Raw genomic sequence first — 20,785 nt, forward strand, 5'->3', positions numbered from 1 at the left:
AAAGCGTCTATTTTACTATTTAATCCCTAAAGAGAGCAACTGTAGAAAAACAACTTAAGTCAATTGTTTTTAAATTGTTTTCAACTTAAGTAAATTGTGTTTTTTATATATAACTGAGAGTGAATTATATTTAATAAGCCTGTAACCCTGAAAGTAGAAGGTCTGCATTCAACAGTGATTGTCAGGCAACATCTGGGCTTCAGTGTTAACACCATTCAATGTTGCTAAGTATTGTGGAGGGTACAACAAAACAAGGCAGGATAATGATCAGAAATGAATCTCTGGAACAACACCAGCATCTTTCCATAGAGCCACATGTTGTGTGTGATTGCTCTTGTACTAATGACCTGTTACTCATACTGTCTTCACTCAAAGCAAACAGCTAGCTACTCTGCTTGATTAAGAACGCTGATAACCAAACAATTGTTGTCTAAGACGTGAATTAGAGCAAGTGAACACATGAAAACTGGCACACATTTCAACAATGCAATCTGAGGATTTTATCTGGCTCCTCTTAAGTGGCTCTGAGAGGACGCAGCCTTCAAAGCTTCCAGGGGCTGCCCTAGCAGCTGTGCACAAATGAACGGGTGGTAGCGCCGCCACCAAAGCAGTCAACATGTTCCAACAACTTTTCCTAAATTAGTTTGTCATGATAGCTGGAGGGGCAATCAGAGGACATCAATCATTGATGCATAGTGCAGATAGGCAGTACACACGTTTTGTGATGGTAATGGACTAATGAGACTAACACAAATCCGAACTGTCTATTCATTATTGATTATAATGTTCTACTTGTTACTTTCAATTCACATTTTCTGTGTGGGTTTATGAGCACACGAATGTCTGACAAAGTTGATGTCTATTCCTTCATGTCTTTAATGAGCATGAAACAGAAATTGATCATTTCAAGGTGAACTGTAATTAGATTTTTATGCAATCAGGTGCACAGTAATCTCAAAGTGAAAGAGAGTAGAAAAAATGTGTAATTTTCAGAACAGCTCTGAATCACTTCAATCTAGCAAAACATTCACTGGACCATTGCATTGTGCACCAAACCTAATATAGATAACTAATGAAGTTGCTTTATAAGACATTAGGTCCCTGGAAAAAAGAAACAGGCCATTGCTTTCGATGGATAGAAAATGAAATTACGCTGGGAAAACATTTTTACTGGTCCTCTCCCAAAAGCCAGAATGTCCTCACAAGCCCTTTTCCCTGTAATGGAAACAAATTAAGAAATGAGCGCCGTGTAGAAACTTTGGAATTGCTTTCAATAAGAGTCTGTCAGTAAGACACTGTGAAAATGGCTGCTATTTTTACGTCCACACCAGCTGTGCTCTATTCACTATAAATACCTACTGAATACAAAATCTTTCATTTTACCATGAAATAAATTGGCGTGCTATGTGCCATTATTACTGAGATGAGGAAAACACTAACTGAATGGGAAAATATCCTTATGCCACTATGTAACACTCATGTGAGCACATATTATTACAAAGCACTAGCCCAAACCATGAACCAATCTCTAATCCTATCCTAGTCATAACTATGCAGCACACTTCTTACAGCATGTGAAAATACATGAGATATATTGTACCTGTCAATATAACTATACACAGGGCACTTTAAGAGGGGCTTTCAAACTTCACTATGTAATAAATCCCACATAAAATGGGTGAACAGCATGACTGGATTGGAATACAGCACAGGCACAGGCACCTTCATGAGGATGTCTCCTCTCAGCTCACAGCGGAACGTCCCAAACGTGTCCAGGAGAGCCTTCGTGGAGCCGCTGATGTGGATCTTCAGCGCTAGAGTAAAGAAAAAAAAGTTAGCTGGATGGCACAGTCAACTTAGTCATTGTCAACTGTGCTATTATACTCTGCTGATGATCTGTTGAGTTAAATGAAATGGAGATAAAACAGCCGACACAAGTTGCAAATGAGCTTACGCAGACCGTGCGACTCCATCCTGGAGGCAGTGTTCACTGTGTCTCCGAATAAGCAATAGCGTGGCATCTTCAGGCCAACCACACCTGCTACACAGGGACCTGAAGCAGAATGACTGGAATAAATAAGAGGAAGGTTGCCTCAGCAATTACTCTAATGAATGCGTCTTCATCTGCTTTTATTTTGAACATAACAATATGCATGATTACAGCAAAGGCACTGCAGTCTGAGGGGGGTGGTACCTGAGTGCAGCCCGATGCGGACCTTCATCTGCTGCCCCGGCACATGAGGACTCTGGTACTGGGCCATGCCCTGCACTATGGCTAATGACATTCCAGCTATTTCTTTAGCATGAGCATCTCCATTCCTAATAGGAAGACCAGAAACCACCATGTAGGCATCGCCAATGGTCTCAACCTATGGGTGAAACAGAGGTGAGCGTAAATGAGACTATCACAATGAAACCTATTCAATTATCTGTAAAGTGCAAAGCAGAGTGTTTTCATATGCTCTAAAGTGCCTTTTATGTGTGTTTTAAATGATATAGCAGCCCACTGTAGCAGAGCATTTTGTTCATAATGATCACTGAATGTCTGAGACTGGAATTTCTTTACCTTGTAAACATCGTGGTTGTCAATGATGTTGTCAAAATATGTATATAAATCATTCAGTACATTCACGACCTGAAAAACAAAATGGACACACACACACACACACACACACACACACACACACACACACACTCACACACATGAACATAAACACACACACACACACACACACACACACATGAACATAAACACACACACACACACACACACACACACTCACACACACACATGCACACAAACACACGCACGCACGCACGCGCACACACACACAGACATACACAGACAACATTTTTCCAATGAGCCACAGCTGTGTCTCCACTCAAGGCACCAAAATAAACATGTGACAATGCATTATTTCCACTGAGGCCCCCAGTCACGCCTCTGAACTATGCACACCTGACACACAGAAGCTTGTCCACAACACACAGTGCTGAGAGGCCCTCACGCCACAGTGCCCAGAGGCAGACGCCCAGTAACCACCGCCACAGCACAGGAGCCAGGAGGAGGCTCAGTCCACCGTGCTGGGCCCTGGTCAGCAATTTCAGACACTTCACTGAAACCTCTAGGTGATAAATGATGAAAGGCGTTTAAAAAACTGTCCAAACTTAATTTAGAACCTGTCCAAATATATCACTTCTTTCTTTGCAACTCCATAAATCTGCCCATCTACCAATCTATCCTTTGCTCTTTGACGTATTGATCCATTAACAGCCATAGTATCATGTTCAGTGTTGTAGGTCATCCGGCAACACATACCTGTTGCCATGTAGCAAAACAACAACCACAGTTCAAAACAAACTCTCTTCCAATAGGGGAGCTCCTAAGTGCTCGTACATTGAATAGGGCTTGGGTAGGCGTACTGTAGTTACCATGGTACACTACATGCATTCCGATAAACAACTCACTGACTGAGTATGTGAGATACACAATAGCGTGTGTAACTACCAAAGAGGAGGATTCCTGTGTTACATCATGTTTGTTTGTGCCATGTTCCCTTGCTCTCTTTTTCTGCATTCTCTCACATCTCACATCTCTCTAAGCACCTCTCTCTGCCACAGTAGCTGGGTAAGTCTCTCACCTGCATCGGTGTAAGAGTAGCAGACATGGCGGTGAAACCCTCAATGTCACTGAAATAAATAGTGACACAGTCATACGTCTCAGCCTGCACGGTCTCTCCAGCGATTAGCTGTACAGCAACAGACCTAAAAATACAGAAACAAAACACTTGTTTTAGAGACACAAAAATAAACATATCCAAGTTCTTTGATGTGCATATGGCTGCCGTGTAATACAGTGTTGCCCCCTGACCAAAGGCATCATGAAATCTTTTGCAACATATACCAACATCAAAGCAGACAAGGGGTACTCATGTACTGTATACAAATGTTTCATCGGAGAATCGCTTGTATATGTGTACTTATGTACTTATATACAGTACATTCTTGTATTGCACATTTGTATACAGGTAGGAAGAGGACTATGGAAACAATAAAGAAAGTTAATACAAGAAGAAATACAACACTATTATGAGAGGAAAAGAGAGAGTGAAAAAGAGGGGCTTTAGAGAGGCAAGCATCTCATCTACATGGCAGATGACAGTGCCGGGTGCGCAGCTAATGTGTTACCGTGGCAACATCTGCGTGAGGAGGCTCTCGGCCCGCCTCTTCTCCTCCAGGAGCTGAGCGGTGCGCTCACTCACCACCTCCTCCAGGTTACACGCATACTGCTCCAGACGGGACAGCAAGTCATCCATGATGTGCTCACTGCCCCTGGAGCACACACACATACACACACACACACACACACACACACACACACACACGCACACACGCACACACAATTTAGCAATTTACAAAATGTAGTAAATGAAATGTGATGATTTTAGCAGTGTTTCAGTGAGGTGGAAGTTAGTTTGACCTGATGAAGAGTCAACTAGAATGTTTATTTGTCAAAGGATAAATGTGTTTCCATTGTGTGGCTTTATGTGCCAAACCATTAATACATCTAACCTATCGATATGAGCATGCAGTAGTAAGCATGTGCTGCGTCATGGGCAGTAAGCATGTAACACTGACGTCCAGTTCACTGGGACACCCAACCAGTGGTACCCAGAGGAGCAAATGAAGATGAAATGCATCAAGGATTAGTAGTCATTTACATCAGCGGTTCTCAAATGGGGGTACGCGTACCCCTAGGGGTACGTGAAGGCACTCCAGGGGGTATGTGAGATTTTAAAATATACATATATTTAAAAAGTAGAATCCATGCAAAAATACTTTTAAAACAATTATTTAATACATATTAGATATTATTTATAGTTCAAGAGAGAACACTACAAATAAGTGTTTTGCATATTTATAGAGTTTTAAATATTTCATTTTATAGTTTTAAATGGTTATATGGTCACTGTTTTCACTACATTAGTTTGAATCATTTGCAATAAATTTAGTCATGGATTATTAAAATTGAAAATGTTCAAAATAGTTTTTTTCAAAATGTTTGAATTTTGTATGTGTTTATCAGTTCCAAAGTTTAATAAATTAGACACTGATGGCACAGTGCTCTGTTTTAAGTCTTTTTTTCTCAACTAAAAATGCTTTGCGCTGATTAGGGGGTACTTGGCTAAACAAATATTTCACAGGGGGTTGAGAACCACTGATTTACATGATGGTCTGTGGGAGAGGGGAATGTGGACCTCCTTCCCTCCTCCCTTTCCTGTCCTCCTCTGTCATCCTCTCATAGTACTCCTCTTCCTCTTTCTTCTCCTGCCACTGTGTCATCCCTTCCACTGCCTCGCCCCTGCGACCTCCTCTTCCTCTCTTTTTATCTCCTTGTCAGTGTTTCTCATTCTCTGCTTTCATAAGTGTGTGGTGTCGACTCTCTCAGATTAATGTGGGTGCTCCCGGAGGCTGACAGCTCCTCTCTCAGGGGACGGGTCTCACCGCTGAGCAGCGTGTCAGCCATCTCCCCAGAGCCTGGTCATCACGCCGCCGTGTTTGTGTAGCTGATTAGGAGCTGTCATCGCTAAGTGTTATTAATGAGCTCGATGGCCTCTCGGCTGTGCGTCTCCACTGAAGTCTGTCACCTGCTACTCAGGAACAGGTATCCGCCAATCACCTGCTTTCAGTGTGTCACTCAGAGAGGAGACACGAGCCAGCGCTCTGGGCTGCCATCAAAGGAGGTGGCAAGGTGGTGCACACAGGAATGTGTGAGGTAAACACACAAACATGCACCCACGCACACCCTTACCATCTCTCTCTCTGTCTCTCTCTCTCTCTCTCTCTCTCTCTCTCGCTGACTCACTCTCTCTCACTCTGAAGTAAGACTGTGTTATCTGTCTCGAGCAAACTCAAATAATAGGCCATTAATATTCTCCTGCCGACCCATGATTGATGTAAGCTAAATAAAAACAAGGCTCAGCAATTGAATCTCTGAGACAATCAAATAATGGCTAAGCTGAAATAAACTGCTGTCTCTTTTGATAGCATTTTGCATCTCACAGTCCAGGCTGTACTGATTTTCAATTCAAAATGCTTCTGTAAAAATGTATAAAGAAAGATGCATCTAAACTGCAGAGAAAGAGCCTGCATCTAAAGCCAAATCTATATGCAGCCCAACAGATTCAGTATCTGGTTTATTCTTATTTTTCCAGTAACTAGTTGGGCTGGAGTTGGATTTGCCTGCCTTTTCAAACCAGTTGAGTACTGGTATGGTACTGACCCAGTTGGGCTGAGCTTCTTGATGGTCACTCTGAGGGAGGAGAATTCTGGCCGGTCAGCAGGCCTCTCTCTCCAGCAGTTCTTAATTAGAGCCTCCATCTCCTCGGGGCACTCAACCCTGTCTATGTGAGGTCTCAGTGGGCTTCTGCCTCCGGCCCTCACCCTCTCCACTATGTCTGAGAGAGACAGAGCCCAGATAAAGATAAACACTGATGGAGAATGGGGTATTACACATCATTAATCATTACCTGCATCACATGCATATGCTATATCACTACTGTTACTATTACTACTACTATTAATCACCAGGTAACATTAGACACTATGTGTGTGTATATGTGTGTGTGTGTGTATACCTATGGGCTTGAGACTGGTGTTTGGTATGTAGAAGGGCCCATGGCGGTACACAACTTCCTGAACAATGATGCTGAAGCTGTACACATCTCCCTTCTGGGTGCCATTAGCAGGCATCGTCTGCCTCAAAAGCTCTGGGGCCCTGTACAGCAGGGCTGGGAGAGAGGACACTGCTCTTGACAACTGCATATAACCTACATCCATACTATTCTTTAACTGCACTTATCGACAGATGTTTGCCATACAGACTTGAATTTTAAAAAGGTTTGAGGGTTCAGAATCTGGTGTACTCCAGACATGCAGTGTTCACTGACACTAACAGTCACGTGGCCTAGAGATTTAAAGTGAGGTGGCCTGTGAGGGCTCTTACCCTGGTGGTATCCAGGGCTGTCAGGGGAAATGGTGGAGTTCACCCGTCTCAGGGGGCTGATGCCAAAGTCAGTCACCTTCAGCACAAAGCGGCTGTCCACCACACAGTTCCTGGAGGTCAGGTGACCATGGGAGCGCAGTGGGCTGCAGTGCAGGTAGTCCATCCCCTGAGAGAGAGGCACAATCACAGGCGTTCTAGACAGCCGTCTGCCAATACAGAGACATGCAACCCAGCAGTGAGTCATTCCAAAACAAACTGCAATTTATGGCAGCTTGTCTCTCCCCACTTAAAAGTAAGGGGAGAATCGGGGTGAATGACCGAATGTTGTGAGAGCTATATACCTTCACAATATCCAGCAGAAGGGAGTACTTAAAACTCCAGTCTAGCTTGATTGACTCGCTCTTTAAAATGTCCTGGGAGATTAAAGACACCACAAAAACAAACATTAGTCCAGTACATAAAATCACACAAGCATGTGAAGAGGGCTGAATTTAAGAGAGACTTGTAACTTGCCTTGGATAAGAGCATCGGTCAAATGAATGACCGAATAACTGAGGGTCCCTACCTGCAGACTTCCTTTGGGACAGTACTCAGTCAGGAGGAAGGGCTGGGGAGACTCTAGACAGGCCCCTATGAAACTGCAGATGTTTCGGTGCGTTAAATCCCTACACTGCACACACACACACACACACACACAAAATGGCAATTCAGGGAGGATACAAGATGCTTGTTCCACTGACAGAGCATAACATTCTTTGGCTGGGGATATACTTGTTTTTTGACAAAACATTTGTGCACATTCACGTATATAAATGGCTGTGTTGTGAACGACACCTTGCCCAAGTACTATGCAAGCACTACAAGTGCTACTGGATGACTCCACTAGAGTTCAGACCACAGAATTTTGACCTAGAGTCGTAAATAAATCCGGTCTCGCATGCTCATGTACTGCACCCATACTATCGGCCCCATAACTCATGTGAATATTGCATCTCGCTGTCGCGAATTGGACACAGGATATGTGTGGCAGCCATGGTGTGCATGCGCTCGTGTACACGTTATTAAAAGCAAGTAGATCCCTGGCCTTAGTGGCAATAACAAGGGTGAGGTGAGAAAAACACGTGGGTGCGATGTGTTGTGTGGGGTGTCCCCCGTGTCCCACCTGTCTGAGCTCCGTCTGCAGCTCGCTGCTCAGACTCACACTCCTCACGTGGAGCAGACGCAGTGCACACACATTCTCCTGAGAGCCACAGACACGTCACAGATGAGCTCAGAGGACTCCAATACCCACATCCACAAGACAGCACACCTAATTAACTACATAACAGACTTAGCTGAAATGCGGCAAAACTGAACACAGCCTATTATTATAGGCCCATAGCCTATTAAATCTTTTAAAATAATGCCTGTTTCCATGGGAGGAAGTCTGTCTATCCAAAGGGCCAGGTGGTGCGCTCACTTTATAGACAGCAGGCCTGTGAGAGGAGCAGTGGTCCTGCACATGGCCAATGATGGACTCCACAGACGCTTGCAAGGCTCTGGACCTCACGTAAGGAACCTTACAAAAGAAAGGCATAACACATGAAAACAACAACAACAAATCCCTTTAAATCTTCCAACTAACACATTGTGTTCTACCTTTGGTTTCATGAATGGATGAGTTTACATTGTGTCCTTGCTTGCTCTCTTGTGCTTACCAAAGAATTCCGAACGTTCAAGACCTAATGACCCATTAATGATAGTGTGGTTTTGGTGAAACTAGGGGTGCAGATCTGCTTACGCAGTTCCTACTTATCAACTATATGGCCATTTTTGGTCATAGTCAGGAGTGAATGGTATAAGATTCTAGAGTGCTAAGCTCTGGTCTAACATCTTTGGTATTAACTTATGCAGCCAAAGTGATGTATAAAAATATACCGCTGCTAATCCTCCACATCTTTCCATCGACAAATATTCTCTGAACTATTCCTTTATCTTTCACTGAGCAGCATATTGAGTAGGCAGGTATTCAGTGCTAATGATTTTGTTGCTTCACGCTAAGTATCCCTGTACGGGGTCATCCCTATATTCCCCGGGTCCTATGTTCCCCGCTCGGGGTTAGGTTTAGGTTTAGGGTTAGGGTCCTATGTTCCCCCGGTCCCATAGCCTACAAAGCGGGGAACATAGGACCCAGGGAACTTAGGACCCGGGGAACATAGGTATGCTCCCCCCTGTACACCACCATTGAAAGTTATGATTAGAGTTCACTACACTCCATTTACCACCTCAAAACTCTCCAACGCATGCCTGCAGGTTAAAGAAATAATGTGTCACATGAATGTTAAGTTATTGGAGACGAACAATGTAAATGAATGTAAATGTGTGTGGGTTTTTTAAACATCTAGTTATTTATGAATATCATTTAATGACAGCTTTATTCATATTAATATATAATTAAGTGGACACTTTATTGAATATATTTAGTTAACACTGTAACAATGGCAAATAGTCACAATGGACCATTAGTGTGCCCAAAACTGGATATATGGAGTGATTTACATCAACTTTTTGGGAAATCAGCTTATTAGCTGAGCTAGATAAAAGGATACATACCCTTCTCTTCTCTGTGTGTGCAACAACACAGTCTGCCATTGTTAGCCTATTTTAGCATAATTCACTGGAAGTGGGTTACACCAGTTAGCCTATACTGTAGCTTCCTTTTAGCTATAAAAGGCTAATATAGCCTAGCTATAGGCTAACTGGTGTAACCATAGACAGTAGAAGATACCCACTTCCAGAAAATAAGCACATTTCCAAGAAGTTGGCATAGTCCTTTAAGGCCTGAAGAGGAGACCTAAAGATGCTAAAGAGTATATGAGGGGTGTTGGGAGCACAGCCCTTGTGAGCCCCACCTTAGCTGCTGTGGCAGGGGAATGCAGCTCCATCAGGCTCACTTCACCAGGGCTGACCCTCCACAGCATCATGGACGCCTCCTCCTGAAGCCTGTACTTCCTGCAGAGAGAGCAGGAGTGAACCAGGAGTGCAGTGAAGGATATGCAGTGATTGCATATGACTTCAATTACAAAGGAAGGTAATGAATTTTTAGGACATTCTCAAAAAGTGAGACTTTTCGAAATAGGACAGGAAAAACTGTCAAAGTTAAAATGAGAATTAATTTGATTTCATGGCACATATGCTAAATCATATTCAAATTGAACACCTTCGTGCTTTTTTTCAATACCAATTGCTAATCTGCCTATTAACATAATATAAAATTCCTCCCAACATCTTGTGGCTAATTCTTTTCAAGAATTAGAGCAAATAATAAACCAGTGAAAATTACATAATGATCCAGTGCTATCTCACCTGTACAGTATACAGACAGCAAGAATCCCCGCTGTCAGTGAGCCAGATATCAGCCCCACAGCAATAGCAAATTTTCTGTCTGTGGTGAAGATGAAATAACTCAGTCATTTAGATATATGGTTTAAGCACTCATCCAAAGTCACTGGCCTTAATGTGGAAGGGTGTGGAATGTGGCAGATGTTTTTAATTACAAATCTATGAGGAGAATATTATCCCAGAGAATATTATCCCAACGAAAAGTCAGTTGAAATTCAGTCAACAAAGAGAACACTCAGAATGACAATGACAACCCCAGCCAACAAAAGACAAAAGAACAGTGTTGTAATCTCCTGAAGGATATTATTAGATATCAGCAAGGACTTCAATAAAGGCCTGCCCTAAAACACATATCAGCACAGAGAGTGATTTTGGTCTGGCAGGCACCAGTGAATAATTCATAGTGGCTTCAGTCAGTGTTGGCTGCTCTATCTTTTCTTTCTTAAGGGGGGTCTGGGACAGAGCTGTAATGAGCTCCGTGACCCCAGTGCTGACCCCGAAAACACAGGTGTGTGGTGTGTCCGTGCAGGAGAGCATGCATTACAGTAGTTAACCACATGCCCAACACACACCTTGTGGAACAACAGCTCCCCCTACTGTCTCCCTTTTAACACTGCAGAAGTTTTTCAAATGTGACGGATTTGTTTTAAACATTAAAAGCCACATTAGTTGTTACTTTGATATGCTATTGTAGGCCACGGAATACCCGGTGTTTCTGCAATTGCGCTCACTTTTGCGCACTCTCTCTCTCTCTAAACATCACATGTAATACATAAAATACACAAAATGTATAGCATTAAATATTTTATATGCGTCAATGGCTTCATCATCTGTTCCTACCAATTACCACAACAATTCATTCATAGAGTCAAGTAGAATTCCTCCTAGGCTGCTGCAGTGAAGAATAGTGTGGAAATGACATTATTGCCAATAATGCTACAATGGCAGAAAAAAAATCATAACTCAACATTTTTAAAAATTAACTTGCACCTGTCCCTCACTTTTGAGTCCTTACCACAACTCGAACAAAATAGTAAAAATAGAAACATTTTCAAAGCAAAACAAAATAGTTTTTAAGCAACAGAAATGAGCAAGAGTGCAGATGGCAAACATGTTTGTTGATCTTTGCATTCTGTTCTAAATGGGATAAGATGTGCGCATCTGAATTTGCTAAGCACATTTACCTTAATCTTTTTGCTCACCTTTGTGTTGTGCTGTTTTAAACAGTTTATGTGGAGTCAAGTGACAGAAAGGCAATTTTGATATGATAACCAATCAGCTCACAACAATGGCTGTGTCTGCCTATACAGGTTATGAGATGCTAGGCCTACGTAGATAAATGTGCTGACATTAGCGGGATGTTATCCTAGATCTCCCTGTAGGGAAATGATGTTGTAGGTCTTCACCCTGCTGGTTCATAAGAGTTTGATTGATTATTCTACTGGGATCATGCTGATGTTGCCAGCTGAAACATTACACACTAATTTATCACTGTGGCAGGTAGAACAAGGATTCAGTGGCTCTTACTGCAGTGTTCAGAATGAAATGGCAGTGTCAGTCAAATACTCCAGAGTCGAGAACATTATCTTAAAGATTTGAAAAGATAAATCAACCAAAATGTTTATCAGCCAACACAAACCACTCATTCTGCCTTCTGATTCCTACTATGATAGTGTAGTTATGTAGTCAGTGACAGTGGCAGTACCAGTGTAGATGCAGAGCTCCCCTCTGAACCCACACTGAGGTGTGTCCTCGGGCGGGATTGCCTGGCTCCCAGGCCACAGAATATGGACCCCTCTAACTGCCTCATAGACCTTCTTTGTCCCAGAGTAGTTAGCAACCACCTGCACAGGGGGAAAATCACCACTCAAGCAAGGACAAATCAAACATGAAATTCATTACTCAGCAATGTCCTGAGGGGTTAAGGCTATATAGCTATATAGTAGGCTATATAGGCTATACTATAAGGCTATATAGCTAGTGCCATAGGGGGTGCCATGCCCAACAGACCTTTGGTGTCAATATTAGGCTATGTAACAATGTGATGTTTGTTGCCCTTAGACAAGATACATATGTTACATTGGTTTGTATTTGTATTTTGTAATTGAATGCATTTTGTAGAACAGAACATATTCTGTATATGGAAGGTCGGATGCACCTTATAGTGTCAACCCTTAACCTAAAATCAGAGTATGTTTTCCTCAGGTTTAGGAAACAGCAATTGACCATGGCAAGTAAATTCACATCTAATTCTGCTATACAGGGCTGGAATTTAGACATAAGAAGATTCATTTCTTTCTGGAAACTCACTTTAAATTCTCCACTGCCTTCCATATGTTTCATCATGTATGCAGATTCACGGTCACCATTTGAATCAATTGTCACATCTCCTTGGATACCTGTGTTGAAAGCAATTGAATGTTCAACATAAGTTCAATTTTGACCTCAAATTTATTAAGAGCAACATTCCTCTTATCCCAGCGAATTGAAAGAAGCCGCCTTGCTGACCGGTAATTGTCCTGTTCCACATTTTGCGGGTAATATTGAAGCCATCGTATGGGTTTCCATTTTCTGCCAAGCTTTCGTTTAGTGCCTGTGCATACAGCCACACTGTATCATGTGCAATAGCAGCCAAAACAGACACCTGTTGTAAATCATGTAAAAAAAAATCAAATAGACAACAGCAACATTCCCTATGAAGCATCAAGTTCATATCCTTCATAACCTTCAAAATCATATTTTGAAGGTTACCAACCTCTTCTTCTTCAGAGTACAGGTAGCCAAAGTCCTCTTTGGCCCTTAGTTTGACCTTCTCATTAAACTCCTTGTATTTGTCATTGCTGGGCTTGTAGAGGGAGAGGAGGAAAAGGGCCTGGTAAGCTTGCTTGGCCATAGAATCATACGCGTCTCCTGAAACAAAGGTTCAGAAAAATGCACATTTCTGGATGTGTGCTTTATGATATTGATGTGTATATATGGGAATATGTATGATAATGTTGATGCATGTGCAACAAAACCTCGCTCCCAGTCAAAGTTGCCAAACAGGTCTTCATGCTTGTATGGTTCGAAGCAGAAGAAGACATACTCCCCATTGGTGAGACCTTTTCTATGGGCTTCTATGAGAACCCTCCGCACAACATTTCCTTGAGCTGAAATCACAATGACTGCACACAAAGGAGAAAAAAGCATGAGCACCTCTGACATCATCCCACACCATGCAGAGCCAAAGCAACAAGGGTCTGATTGTGTGGTGACGATGTTGATGACAGAGTTCACAAACTCCTGCTAACTTCGGCCATCTCTGCCAGAGCCAGAGCATAGGTGTGGGAGGAATTCCCTCTCAGCTCCAGGGATTTGGCGATTGTGATGTTGCTGATCTCTGCCTGGTACCTTTGGCAAACACAACAAATCCAGAAATCTTTGCATGGGACCAGGTGCCTGTCAAATTGACAGTGTAAACGTAAAAGTCTCTGTCCACCCAGAACATATAATTGGGATGAAACCCCTCAGCTGGATCCATGTTCATTCTCCCTACCTGATCCCCTCTGCAGGGATAGTCCAAACAGTGTCGTTTTCATGGATGATCCCGATTCGCCGCCAGCCAAATTCCTTACAGATCTCAACAAAGAAGGAGCCCATCTTTGTGAAGGGCCCAAACACCCTCGTGAGAGTGGGGTAAGCCTGTAGCTCAGAGACAAGGACAGGGGTGAGAAGTGAATAATTGCTGTGCTGAAGGGCAGAGAGACAAAGCTTAAAAGACACACTATGATAAGATTTTCACCTTTATGAAGCCAATTTGATGGTAAACGAAATTGTACAGGCGAATCATTCACCTAGCATAGCTATACAGCATACCGAGGAAAACCAGCCATGCAACTTCTAAGAGTGGCACCCCGCCAAAACTCGCAAGAATCTGTAATTAATACCTTGTCAGTAGATAGCTCTTTGGAGAATCCTTCATCTTCACAACAAAAGCATTTGCATTGTGTACAGGAGGGATAAGTCGCAAGAAGTTTGCTATTTACAATAGCAGAGTAACATATAAATATATCACGACTGTAAACTCATCAAAAATACCTAAACCTGCATAGTATACCTTTAATACCTGATTAATGATTTACTACACACTTTAAAGTGATAGATAGTGACCCAAATTTGCAATCCTGTAAGTTATTCCACAACAAAGTGAATTGGGTGGATTTTTTCTTCCTATTGTAGCAACCAACTGCTACGCAAGTGGTCGGCATCTTTCAGTCAGTGTTTCGATAATAAAATTCAATTTTGAAGATATTTGTCACAGTAAGCCTATGTGTAACATATGTAACCTGGCTGTATATCTACCGCGCTGCCTACCACTTCAGTTGTAAACAAACGGTCGCATGACATTATGATGTAGGTGCAAAACCTTACTAGGCTGTATAAATTCAAACAGCTTGCATCACGAAGGGTAGATGTTTAGCCTTTAAGTCATTTTCAACTTCTGTGACACGTGTAATACAATTACCCTATCATTTCATGTCCATTTTATTCATCATTTCAATTATATTTTCATTATATTTTTCTGTATAGTGTTTTTATAATCCACCTCTTTGTCCAGAAACTGCTGTTCTGCACACACAGGGCTGACTACAGCGATGTTCCAAAAAGCAGCCAGTTTGGAGGTCACTGCACAAACCTGGGACAGAACAGTAATTAGTTGGCATTTAGTCCACAATGCCTTACATTTCACGGCACTAAAGACAGGCCTACTATACCAGAAGCCACTGTTAAAGTACTGTGCACTGACCTACATTTAACAATGTGTTGGCTTTGCCATGTGAGGGCATGGATGGAATGAACAGGAAAAACACACACCTGTGAACAGGCAGGGCCAATGAGGGCAGCGTAGTTGTGTTTGTGCTGAAGCTCCACTATTTTCCCAGGACCTGTCAAATCATTACATTCATCGTCCACATACTGGTAGTCCAGTTGATGACCTGGAGGACAAAAGGACTCTTTTTCGTAAGTGCTTGATTTCAAAGGAAGTCCTTACCTAGAGAACAAGTACACATAGAAATCCAATATATAGGCCTACCTAAAAATGAACACGTGTCACAAACCCTCGGTTAAAAAGCATATAAAAAATTACCAAACACTGTACCAAACAATGTATCTCCCACATTTTGGATAAAAAGCAGATACATTTCGACCCGACAGGGTCTTCTTCAGGCAACATGAATTTCAGACGTTGAAACGTTGCTGTTTTTGTTTTAAAATGGTAGTAGATCCATTCTTTACTAGGCTATTGTTTACTATGAGTACACTCTTAAACAAATGAGTTAAAAACAACACAACTTGCATTGTTTTTAACACATCTCTGTCCAGTTATGTACAAATGTCTGTCCTCACTGCCGTAGCCTTAGGCGACTGACCTGGCAGTATGTCTGGCCTGCTGTTGATGGTATCTATGGCGATGAGCGCTCCCGCCCCCATGCGCCCCACGCTGAAGGGTATGGAGGTGTTGGGCATGGACAGCAGCAGGGTGAACTTTGAGCTGGAACTCAGTTGCACACACAACAGTAGAAGGAGAATTGTTTTGTAGACAAATCCTACCAAAGCTGTAAGACAAGCAGCACCAGGGATATGACTGTGCCCACAGAAACCAACAAGCAAACGCATGTTCCGTACATAAGCTTCAGAATTTAATGTAGAAAAAAACACAATAGTGTTTTCCTTGCAGGAATCTGATGTGTGACAGCTTTGAAAATCTGAACACTCTTACTTGCAAGGTACCCAAAGCAGTTTAACCCAAAAACGATGTGGCATTAAGAGAGAAGTAACAGAAGTTGCAACAAATCGCTTTGACACAATAGTATTTTCTGGGATAAAAATCAGTCACAACAATGACTTTTCTCAGAATATGACCTTTTCACTGTCAAGGCAAGATTAAATATATTACACAGCAAAATACAAATTTTGCAAGACTAAAATGATAAAATAAATGTTTTCTGCTTACCAGTCATGATTTGAGAAGACATGTAAAAATTTAATTCATCAGGAGAATTTCTCATATAAGAAGACAGTATCAGAACTTCAAGGGCAGAAACAAACGTGGTATGGTGTTCAGTGCAAAAGTACTGTACAAGTAGAGAGTCCTGCCCTCTGCATATGTTATAAACTGTAGGTGCTCCATTGACCCTAAAAAACCCCCAGTCCCCCTGGGGACCGATTTGGAATTGGTGTGGCTGTTTATCAAATGAATGGGGTAAACAGTGATAGCTAAGACTCTGGGAACACAGGCTTGTTTCTGAGGGGAAAAAAGGGGGGAAAATAACTGTTTGTCTATCTGAATGTTTAGATCTTTACTTCCTGTTTTTTTGTCACCTAGAAGCTCAAAAGTTCACTGTGTAATAGACTAATTACATCCTTGAGACAATGTGAGCTCATTGGTACAGCATTATATGAAATATCTCATCACAGCGCTCTCCAGAACCTTTTTGTTTATTTACGTGAACAGGCAGGCTTCCAGTGCATATCAACACAAAGTGAACATGAAGTGATAAATATATCAAATATTTGTGCTTTATTAAGAAAGCAGCAGTGAGTTGGGCTCAACATTGGTGGAAAAAATGCATCGTGGGAAATGCTACTTTCTAGGTCTTCCGGCCAAAGAAAGCTCCTGGTTTTGATAAATTAAATAAAGCAACACTTGATTCCATGATGGAGACTAATGATGTCTGGACAGTGTAAGGACAACATTAATTTTCTGGGGCACTAGGATATCCTCTCTCTAAATTCACTATCTTGTTTATGTTGAAGCTCAGCATTTAGTATGTAGCTTATGATCCCTCTCTCTGCAGCTGGACTTCTTGCACGTAGGCAAAGACTTAACAACTCTCCACACCAGACACCAGCACGAGCATCTCATCTGATGCTGCATTCAGGCCCCACTGAATGAAAAACATGGGAATGTACACAAACATACATAATTAGTATAGAATCAGGTTTCAGTGGCTGGTGTCAATGACCTCTGCTCTGGTATATACAGTATGTAGGTCATCTGATACTTGTCAATAAACAATTTACTGAAGAACATTACATTACATTTGACACTAAATGCTGTAATAGTCCAGTGGACAGCCCATAGAGCCCCATTGTGGACCCGGAAATGTTGAGTACACCAAAGTTTTATGATGGAAATATATATGGGTTCCCAGCATGCAGAAACTGCCAGATGCTAATTTGCATATGTTGGGCAATTTGTGTAATTGAGCTAATTAGCATAATCACCTATATTGATCATATTATAAGAGCTGCTTGGCCAAAATGGTCAATGTTAGTATGTTTTTAGGGGTTACTGGAGATGCTGAGTCCATATCTGACATTTTCAAGATTCAAAATCACTATTTTAACTCGGTTTGGTCACGTTTTTACTCTCATTAAGCTGATTTTGCTGAGTTTTTGGGTCCAACTTAGACAGATTTTTGGAGGATAGGGCTGTAGCGATATACAGTAGGGCTGTAACAATACACCAACCTAACAATTCGATTCGTATCACGATTTTTGACCCACGGTTTGATATGAACCTTGATTTTTTTGGAGGGGTCGGGCTAGACATTTCAATAGCCTACCTTAGAACACCAGAGGATTACAATATAATATATCTGTATTATTTCATATCCTGATATTAAAAGAGAGAATACTGAATGTCTGATATTTATGACAGCACACTTTATGCAGATTAGCGTATAGCTTAGGCCTACTGTTTCTATTACAACTCTTTACAAATTACAAATTTAACTGTCTGGTTGAAGCCTGGAAATATTGTACACAAAGAAGCATAGTTGGCTAGCTTATCATAGTCTACTGATTGGACTGTTCAGTTTCCTCATGTGTGTTTAAGGTAATACTCTTCTCGTAGGGACAAGCCCTTTTGGGAAACATTGGTATTGAGATGATCACTCAACTTGAATGCAAGAGCTTTAACAAATATGTGCAGCATGCTAATGATGCTAAGCAGATTTAATAGTGTAATGATTGATGAGACAGCGTTGTCTAATCAAAAGCTTTTTGATCGGGATCAGGGACATCGGCACAGAACATAGCTCACGCTAGGGAAGTCAAGAACACCGGCATCTTACACACATAGGGTTGGACGCAGCCGCACTATACAGTACAGGCACAAGCATGCATAATAACCCCAAAGTTCTCCCAGAATCCCCAGCGCGAAACATTGTTGGAATCTCAAGCACAGTCCAGCAAGCTGACGTTAAACAGCTCCCCCAACAAGCCATTGCCGTCCACGGCACATTCAGTCCAGCAAAGTCTCTGGTACTGCCACACAGCAGGTGGGGTGCACACACCGCAAGAGCCCTACTCACCCAGGGGAACCACAACCACCAGCAGCCCAATGCGGGTAGTGCTGGCAGTCACCTGGCCTGTCGCCGCTTGTCCCCAACTCCCTTCAGAGAACGCCCTCAGGTCGCACTTTCGCAGTGTGCACCACCACGACGTTCCTTCAACACCTGGAGGGGCTTAGCCTCCACTGGCACAGACTCCCCACCACTGAACACCGTAACTGGCACCGCACTTCCGACGCTCTGCTCCGTCGTCTCGCCAGTTGAGGCAGCAGACTCCAGCTCCATCGTAGCCGGACCACGCTGCGCAATCAGGCTACAGCTACCGACGTTGGCATCCCTCCTCTGCTGCCTCATCGCATAGCGGTCCTCCGCTGCTCCCGGCCGCTCCACTCCGCCACAGTTGCGCCAAGGCCTAGACCTTCTCTCTGGCTCGTGCCAATAGATTTCTCACAACAAACTTTTTTTCCCTTTATTTTTAAGAGCGCCGGCGAACAGGCCAACAAGAACAGGCGCCCGCACAGCATGGTGCCTCCCACACGCACCCAAAGGCTTAGAGTTCCGTTTTTCAGAGGGCCCATCCGCCGGAGCTGCCCAACCGTCGTGCCTCAAATGGCTCCGCCAACCGTCTATCCTCAAGGCACCACCTCCTTGCCGCTCCACCTCTGCTCTGCTCCGCAGACAGGGCCACCGCCAATTCCAACCTATAGCTGCCTGGCGGGGCCAGGGGCTCAAGGTCTTCTCACGGTGAAGTCAGCACCCAGGTCGGCGTCACCACCTCATCTTCCAAGGCCGCTCTCCCGGTCGCGTGAAGCCCTTCTCCGCCGTGTCCACTGCATCGAGATCCTCTTCAGGCTAGCACTCCTCCCGTAGCCAGGCCCAGGCGACGGCTGGTCTCCTCCCGCAGCTTCTACTGAAGGCCTCTGTAAGCTTCTTAGTACCCCTTACAAGGGCTCTCTTCGGATCCTTTTGCATGGGCCTCCACCTAGCGGTGAGCATGGACGGATTATGAACTTTCGGGCCCCTGGGCCCAGATGTATTAAGGGCCCCCCACTAATTGTCGCATGTGGAAGGGGGGTTTGGGGGTCCTTCCTCAGAAATGTTTTAATTTGTTTGATGTGATTTCCTGTATACTGGTGCATTTTGGGGATGGACTAAATTCAATCAGATTCATACACTATACATCCTGATGTGTTGATATTGAGGCAATGATTTCATGCAAAGGCTTGGGCTTCAGGCCCCCCTGACCCTGGGCCCGGTAGGCCCGTGCAGTAATCCATCCCTGGCGGTGAGGCCTCCCACTCCCGACTCCTCCAGCACTGAAGACACTGTCTCCTACAGAACGCAACTTACTCCTCCATGGAAAATGTGCCAATCTACAGGTGCTGCTTTGGAAAGCAGCAGACCGCCCTGATCCACCGGCTGTGGATATCACCGCGTTTGGATAGAGTAAGAGGACAGGTATTAAGAAAGGAGAGGAACTCGCCCACCCTTGATTCAAGTCCTGTTGCTCCTCCTGATTTGTTAGATGTTATCAGCTGTAACTGCAAAGCTGGGTTAAAACTGTGTATACATGTATCTGGAAAGTGCTAATTATTGTTTCTGCAAAGGCAGTGATGTTACATGTTGCAATATATATATATATACACAGCTAAAAGAGCAAAAGGACAGGGATGAAATTATTCCTGAACACTGAACATTTTTATCCTCCAAAAATCCGTCTAAATCGCCCCCAAAAACTCAGCAAAATCAGCTTAATGAGAGTAAGAACGTGACCAAACCATGTTTAAATAGTGATTTTGAGTCTTGAAAATGTCAGATATGGACTCAGCATCTCCAGTAACCCCTAAAAACATACTAACATTGTCCATTTTGGCCAAGCAGCTCCTATAATATGATCAATATAGGCGATTATGCTAGTTTATGCTAATTAGCTTAATTACACAAATTGCCCAACATATGCAAATTAGCATCCTGCAGTTTCTGCATGCTGGGGACCCATACTATATATTTCTATCATAAAACTTTGGTGTACTCAACATTTTCAGGTTCACCTTTCTGT

At 43.0% G+C, this 20,785-nt stretch overlaps 1 protein-coding gene across 1 annotated transcript; it reads right to left on the reverse strand.

Moving 5' to 3' along the window:
* Positions 1-1,167: 1,167 nt before the first annotated feature.
* On the reverse strand, positions 1,168-19,080 carry LOC143133476 (atrial natriuretic peptide receptor 1). Its single transcript, XM_076293237.1, has 27 exons — positions 18,855-19,080; positions 15,799-15,984; positions 15,242-15,363; positions 14,973-15,062; positions 13,923-14,068; positions 13,668-13,777; positions 13,405-13,551; positions 13,143-13,297; positions 12,896-13,031; positions 12,698-12,786; positions 12,093-12,231; positions 10,352-10,430; positions 9,898-9,997; positions 8,466-8,564; positions 8,169-8,246; positions 7,572-7,676; positions 7,348-7,419; positions 7,007-7,172; positions 6,639-6,791; positions 6,284-6,458; positions 4,189-4,332; positions 3,642-3,765; positions 2,567-2,635; positions 2,195-2,369; positions 1,955-2,053; positions 1,723-1,814; positions 1,168-1,215 (listed from the first exon to the last, which is right to left on the reverse strand). Exons 1-27 carry the CDS (start codon positions 19,078-19,080, stop codon positions 1,168-1,170), a joined length of 3,324 nt encoding a protein of 1,107 aa, XP_076149352.1.
* Positions 19,081-20,785: the final 1,705 nt, after the last annotated feature.

Source organism: Alosa pseudoharengus, unplaced genomic scaffold, assembly GCF_046254945.1.
Source record: "Alosa pseudoharengus isolate Yale_2024_CS ecotype anadromous, Long Island Sound unplaced genomic scaffold, YU_APseudo_1.1 YU_APseudo_1.1_scf_2, whole genome shotgun sequence".
Lineage (NCBI taxonomy): Eukaryota > Metazoa > Chordata > Actinopteri > Clupeiformes > Clupeidae > Alosa > Alosa pseudoharengus.

What these genes read in the sequence shown, in the direction of transcription:
- LOC143133476 (XM_076293237.1), bottom strand. Translation starts at nt 19,080, where the DNA reads ATGAGGCAGCAGAGGAGGGATGCCAACGTCGGTAGCTGTAGCCTGATT. An exon ending in CAGGCCAGACATACTGCCAG is followed by an intron (nt 15,364 to 15,798) that starts GTCAGTCGCCTA and finishes TTTGTCCTCCAG; the next exon opens with GTCATCAACTGGACTACCAG. An exon ending in ACAGGCCTGCTGTCTATAAA is followed by an intron (nt 8,247 to 8,465) that starts GTGAGCGCACCA and finishes TGTGGCTCTCAG; the next exon opens with GAGAATGTGTGTGCACTGCG.